General features: G+C 45.6%; 1 protein-coding gene across 2 annotated transcripts; it reads right to left on the bottom strand.

Annotated features, from left to right (window-relative positions):
• Window positions 1-2,945: 2,945 nt before the first annotated feature.
• On the bottom strand, window positions 2,946-5,371 carry LOC133907434 (F-box/kelch-repeat protein SKIP11-like). 2 transcript variants are annotated; one of them, XM_062349480.1, is made up of 2 exons: window positions 5,215-5,371; window positions 2,946-4,776 (listed from the first exon to the last, which is right to left on the bottom strand). In XM_062349480.1, the coding sequence occupies exon 2, from the start codon at window positions 4,653-4,655 to the stop codon at window positions 3,348-3,350; it is 1,308 nt and encodes a 435-aa protein (XP_062205464.1). In that variant the 5' UTR covers window positions 4,656-4,776; window positions 5,215-5,371; the 3' UTR covers window positions 2,946-3,347. The 2 variants fall into 2 exon arrangements, with proteins under 2 accessions (XP_062205464.1, XP_062205463.1); XM_062349479.1 differs by lacking the exon at window positions 5,215-5,371 and adding an exon at window positions 4,991-5,196.
• Window positions 5,372-7,337: the final 1,966 nt, after the last annotated feature.

Raw genomic sequence — 7,337 nt, 5'->3', positions numbered from 1 at the left:
TCCAGTTTTCTTGTTCCGTTTCAAAGCAGCTCAGGGGCCTGACGTGCAGATCGAACAGCTCAGGCCTTTCCGAAACACAAGTCAGAAGTGCACATCTCGTACATTCCTGTACTGCATACAAACTTGATCCGACTTGACGGACCCAAGGATACATGAGACGGAAATTTCGTAGTTGGATTTCTGCAGGATTCATGATATGTTCGGACTAGGCCTTTGCATCGGCGTCCTGAAACCGGACTGCCGTGAAAAATGCACAGCAGAAAGTAGTATCATACGCGCAGACGCCGCTGGACGCGACCATCGACCATGCAATGCAATGCATGGGCAGATAAAAAGAGATGCACGGCCAACTTACCATTACAACCGCAAATGCTGACTCGCAAACTTCCATGATGAAAGCGAAATCGCAGACCACACCATAGTGGGAATTCCTTTTGCTGCGCCGCTGATGACGGGTGCGAAAAACATGCAGACAAGAGGAGAAATCAAAGACGGAGGCGAAAAATACGCAGAGAAGAGAAAAAGACAGACAAGAAAGACAGACGATGAGAAACGAAACATAGAAAGAGAAAGAATAAAGTTTCTTGCAAGTTGCTGCAACAGCTAGCTCATCGGAAGCCATTGTGTTCATCTGTCTCCCGTCCACGTCCCTGCAAGAGGAGAAAAACAACTTTTCCAGCCAAACCATCCATTGTTTATGCCGTTCACACACATATCGATCCTAATATTCCATCAGACAGTGCATTTCTAGCTTTAATCAATTCTCCACTAAGATATTCTAATGCTGGCCAAAAACAAAATATGCGGTATATGTGCGACATTTCGATGCTTGCAGGACACGACAAGAGTCACAAGGAGGAAAAAAGGAGTTAAGAAAATTGCAGGCCTTCAAAATGCAGAAAGATTTCACAGCATTTGCAGAGATGTAAGCCATTCTCTCATGTAGTTCATACTACAATGTAAAATATATGGTAATATTGGAAACTAGACGAGCAAGATAACAAGATCTGACACAGCTAAACAAATACAAGACATCTGAGAAAGGGAATAGAGAAATTTCACATTTTTTGCTTTCCAATAAGTCTGGCATGCACAAATTGCAAGACTGAACTGACCTCCACATCAGAACCGTACAACAGTAACTTGTAGCAAATTAGTAATGCATTCCATCAAATGTTGCAAGCACCAAAAGCTCAAGCAGGCACCAGTTTCATGCAAAAGAGAATTGATAACTTCGGGGTTCAGAATCAAAGGAGGGAACTTCACGCCACACATAAGAACAATGGATACATGCACAACTTCCATACTTCATTCCTCATCATAAAGTGATACCATTCCACACGATAAACTGGCACAAAAGCTTAGCAATAATTCAGCATTTTATTCTAGAAGATGTGAAGAGTTCTATCAAGTTGAACCACTAGAAATGGAATGACACCTGATTCTACCAAGTTGATAAACCACTTGCTGCTGAGGAAGCCATGAAAATTAGATTGCAATACTCAAGTCAGAATCAGACAACAGAGATTCAAGTATGCAAGTTGTTTTTGTCAAACAAAAAATTGTGCATCTCAAACCGGTCAGATTTTCATCATGAACAAGGATTCAAAATATTTTTTCAATTTCATTATTAGCATGCAAAATCTAGTTCCCTTTTCCTTTTATGAAAAAGTAAATGTTACTATCCTAATTGCACAGGATGCCACACTTGCTAGATGGACTGCCTTGTTATGAAAGCTGACTACTAACCAAATTATTTAGCAGTTCAATTTAATTAAATTATTCTATGAATAAACATGTCATACAGAATAAGCCACTCATCAAAATTGTGTTAGAAAGAACCACCGTATTCAACATACATATCAATGCAAAAGATCCTCGACTACAAGCTCACAAATTATATATCATGTTACTGCTCATGGGAAATGGTGGATCAGAAACGGACTCACAGATATTCGTATCAAGTAAAATAATGTATCTTACGAAGTACCCAGTCTATCAAACTGAATTCCTGTTCCCATCTGTCGATAGTCATAATACTGATGTAACTTTCTTGGTGAGCTTTACACAGTGGCACTACGAAAATACCAAATGTTTGAATAGTTTGGTCATTCTTGCTATACAAAGAAACCAAAAGATTATGACTGGCTCATATTGGTAAATTATTGAATGATCCCCAGCTGGCTAATAATGTAAAAGTTTCATCACCGTAGTTCTCCCTCTAAACTTCAGTATCACATTGCACAAAGGAAAAATGTATCAGATGTGCTCATTAATATTTCAGTAAAACTGGCATCCACAAGTAATACGTGCATGATTTCTAAAAGAGCATTTATTAAATTACAATAATATTCACCTTAAATTGATTTTTAATAGAGGCCACAAAGACATAATGTGATAACAGACAAAAAACATGTAATGCCACTGGAAAAGAAAAGAGAGACAAAATCACATGAAGTTAAGGGCTTTTCCTGATCAAACAACAACCACAAGATTAAAGTGTAAATGTACAGAAGCAGCATTTTACATGGTCCTTAAGATTTTAATTATAAGGACACACTTCAGAATATAGAGAAGAACCTACTTCCATTTTTTTCAATCTGTCACATATTTGCCATCAAAGTGATACTACAAAGTTATATACCATATCCGAAATGGGGTGCTAACGAACCTTTCAAAAGAAATAACTACCAAAACAATCCGTAAGCAACATTAGCAGATTCAACTAATTTTGAATCATTTTCAGCGAAAAAGCTACTAGGTATAGAAAGTTCAAATAGAGAATTCCAATGCATGACAAACACAAGCATTTCAGAGCAGATAAGGAAAAAGAAAAGCATTCCACAACCAGAGAATGAATCGAACAAAGTGTTTTTGATACCTGCTTCAAATTTGGAAAGAACTGAGTGCAATAAGGTATCTTGGCAAAGATTGATTTGAGTTAATTTTAAGGAGAACACATAATTATCACTTCTTTGTTGCGGACATCGACAATTGAATACTACCAAAACAACTTGCTTCATCATCATCAATGATGGAAAGCCTCTGAAATTTGATGTTTCTAGATTATTGGTACGGCACTTTTTTTGCATGGTATCATCTTCTAAATCATGAGATTGATCCAAATGTAAATGAAGAAATGGATTAGCTGGGGTGAAAACAGATGTATAAACTATGAACTCAAGGGTTACAAGATCCTGCTGCTGCTCTGCTGATGCCAACTAAAACAGCTACCAGGTCAATGGCAGAAACTCATGATGAAGAATGACTGCTGATGCTAAACAAGCCTGCCTTTGTGCATACCTCTCTTTGTAAGCATCACTTTGCTGACCCTTGATCGAGTTAACTCAGCAGCCCATCACAGCGCAATTATACACAAAGTTCCCAGATGGTCGTCTGGCAATCAAATTCCACACAGGTGGCTTGTCATCCGGAACCCACGAGTTGAGCTCAATCGTGCCCCCAACAGAAGTTCTTGGGCCACCAATGACAATCAGCCTCTCACCACATGCCCTGAATGCAAGACCCCAGCCATTCATGGACACAGATCGCTCGGGTAATTTACCAAGCGTGATCCACTTATTATTCTGCTTGTCGTACTTCTTCACATCCTTCTCGCTGTAATCAGCTGCATACAGCTCATTCTTCACAACTGCAATAAGTGGGGGTGCACCGCTCACTCCATTGAGACCTTCAGACATGTTCTCAATCACCTTCCAAGACCGGCTCTGTACGTCATACTCTTCACCACAGGTCAAGACCTTGTTGTTGTTGGTCACGCCACCTATAACATAAAACTTGCCATCCATGAACACCCCAGAGCAATTCTTCCGAGCCCTATTCATGCTTGGGAGGGGCGTCCATCTATGTGTTTCAGAGTTGTACAGCTCTGCTGAGCTGAGTATCCTGCCACCAGAATCAGTGCCGCCAGCAACATATGCCTTCTCCCCAATGCTTGCTGACCCAAACAGACACCGGGGCGAATTCATCACTTCGCCTCTTGTCCAAGAGTTAGTCAGTATGCTGTATCTGAAGACAATGTGTGCCATCCCAAACACGAGCAGCTCGGTACCCACAGCAAGCGACTCTTTGTCTGAGCACATGAAGCACTCATCAGGCGGCATCTTGGGCACTGAGATCCTGCGCTCGCTGTACAGGTCATATGCATCCCATTCCAAAACATTGCAGGAGAAGTATACCCAGTGCTCAGAGATGTTATTCTGCCGCCGCAGCCGGTAGATCTCCCCTCCACGCACCAGAGACCGGAAATCCCTGCTCAGCGACGCCACAGAGCCGTACTCCGATCGGGAGAGCCGGAGGAGGCAGCTGATGGACAGGTCACGGCCAATTTCCCCTATGAGGTTACCCCCACCGCCGGCCACCACTATGCGGCGGCAGGGGGCATGCGCCTCACGGATGTCAGGGGTGTGTGGCTGCGGTGACGACGGCTTGCTGCGCTTGCCACCGCCGCAGCAGTCGGCCTCGTCCAGCTCCTGGACCTCCTCCACGGAGTCTTCCGGCGCGCGCCGCTTGTGGCCAACGCCACCGCCGCCAAGGAGCCCCTCCGCCCACTGCGACTCCGTGGGCGCGAGGCAGGAGTCCCCGCCTTGCAGCGCCATGTCCTCCCCCTCCTCCCCCTTGTCGCAGAGATCCATTCCCGCGGCCGTTCTTGGGAGGACCGGATGCGGCAGGAACAAGAACAAACTAGACAGGAGCCGCCTCGATCCTACCACCTCCTCCTCTTCTCGAGATTTGCACCGCTTGTCTTGCTCCGATCTGCAGGAAGAAACAAAAGGGGGGAAACGAATTTAGCAAGAAATCGTAAAGAACAATGGCTCCCATCAAGAATCTGAGATCTGAGAAGCCCCCAAGAATGGATCCTCACGAACCAAATTCCCCACCCAGCCAATCCAGGAACACCAAACCCGAACCGATCCAAGAAACCCCAAGAACGACCCCCCCCCCCCAACGCAAGAAACAGCGGACGAACCTAGAACGAAGAACGCATCCAATCCAAGGACTCCGAATCGCCGGAAGGACCCGGCGACGGCGGCTGGATCCGGGAAGCAAAAAGGGAGAAAAAACGGCGCAACCCCATCAAACCCTCCCCATCAACTACCCCCTCTCTGTCTCTCCTATACAAAATCCCCTCTCCCTCTCTACGCTCTTCTCTCTCTCTCTCTAATCCCTATCTAAATGGCTATATAATTATACCTGCATCTATATAATAGCTGGACAGATAGGAGATAGAGATATGTAGGTGGCGCTTTCTTCTACTGCGGCCTCTGCCGCCGCAGCTCACCTTCCCTCGCTGCTGCTCTCCCCTCTGTCTCTTTTGCGGTGCCGACGGGTGTGCAAGCAGCTAATGTGTACTTGGGATCTTCTCTCTTCCCTTATTTCTAAGAAAAAAAGCAAAAACCCACTTACATTATAACGGTTTTTATTAACCCATCCACAATAATTTTTAGTTCAGTTTTACCTATGTAAATTTAAAGTATTTTTAGATACCCCTTAGATCCACGTGTCGCTCGTGTGCGTCATATGCATGCAGATCTTGTTACATAGCCTCCGTTGGCTCGTTCCACATGGTGCGGGTGGATTAGCTCATCTCCATATATAGCTCTCACGGTTCGGATCCACTGCATCGCTCCCCTCTCAACTCTAGAGCTCGTCACCACAGCTTCACTATGCCTAGCGCTATCGTGGACAACAGAGGTCTTGGCGAGGGGGTGGCGCTGGGTAGAGGGGTGTTGGGGCAACGAGCTCAAGAGTTGGAAAGGGAGCAATGTAGTGGAGCCAAGCCGTAAAAGCTATGAAGATAAGCCAATCCACACGCCAGCCACGCGGAACGAGTCAACGGAGGCTACACAGCAAGATTAGGGATGGCAATCGGGTGTCGCGAGTACGAGTAGAGCTTTCCCATATCCGTACCCATGAATTTTAGGTTACTCGTGGGTACTCGTTACCTGTGGGCATACATGATTACCCGCGAACGGGCAGTGGCCAGCGGGATCTGAGTGAACGGGCAATGGGTGACGAGATCTGAGTGAACAGGCAATGGGGTGACGGGATCTGAGCAGACGAGCAGTGGGCAGTGAAGCACTCAGGAAGCGGAGGGGTGGCGCCACGATGAGGCTCTCAAGCGGTGTCGTGGTGGATGGGCGACGGCGGGATGGGGCTCTCGGGCGGCGATGCGTGGACGAGTGCCAGAGCAGCGGTACCTTGATGGGGCTCTCGGGTGGTGCCGTGGTGGACGGGTGGCGACGTGGTGAGGATCTTGGGCGATGGCACGGTGGACGAGCGACGGACAGTGGAGGGTTGGCACCATGGTGGGGTGCTCGGGCGGTGCCGCGGTGGACAACGAAGGGTTGGTGCCGAGGTGGGGCACTCAGGTGGCAGACAACGAAGCGGCGACGATCGACGTACATCAGAGAGGGGCATCTGTTGTGGTCAGATCTAGTTGGAGATCACTACACGCCACCCTATAGCGACGGGTCACTGCTGATGCCTTCGCCGGTAGCCCTCAGCCCGAGAACTACCACCCTCTTCCCACTCTCGTTGTCGCCTGGGTGGTTCTCCTAGGCTGTCTTTTTGAGTTTGAGCCAAGAGGAGAGAGAGAGAAAGAGACTGGGAGATGAGAGAGATGAGAACCGATTGAGAGAGAGAGCAGAGAGTTAGTGGGGAAGAGATAGAACAGTGTACTAGGTGGAGTTGGATTTTGGGATTAGGCCTACATCTCAAATATATAGACGGGTAAACGGGTGTCGTAGGTGAGGGTAAGCCTTACCTATACCCATCGGATAGCGATTTGTGCCCACGAACGTACCGACGGGCAACAAATAAGGAACAAACTAACCCTATTAGGGTATTTACCCATGGGTAAACGGGTAAAACTATCATCCCTAAGCAAGATCCACAGTCATGTGACTCACACGTGTGATAGTCAAAGCGACATATAGATCTAAGAGGTATCTAAAAACACTTTAAATTTATAATGTAAAATTGAACTAAAAGTTCTTGTGAGTGATAAATGAAAACCCCCTGACATGCAATTCTGTTTTTATAATTTTCGCTTATTTTTATTCCATTTCTTTTTTTCTCCCACTACTTTTATATTTTATATTCTAGTTCCATTTTTGTATCCCTGCTTTTCTTATTCCCCGTTCTTGTAAAGGTTTGGTGCGCAGTGTGCTCCTGGGTTTTTATAATCTTTTTTCCTTTTAGTTTTCCTAGGTGGTGCCGGCATTTCCAATTTTTTAAAACTTTAGTACAATACGTAGATATATGTATATATTTATACCATCATATACGCATACTCATATAACGTTTATTGAATA

The sequence above is a fragment of the Phragmites australis genome, chromosome 24 (assembly GCF_958298935.1).
Source record: "Phragmites australis chromosome 24, lpPhrAust1.1, whole genome shotgun sequence".
NCBI lineage: Eukaryota > Viridiplantae > Streptophyta > Magnoliopsida > Poales > Poaceae > Phragmites > Phragmites australis.
The sequence above is the reverse complement of the archived record's forward strand: the minus strand, read 5'-3'. Positions and strand labels throughout refer to the sequence as shown.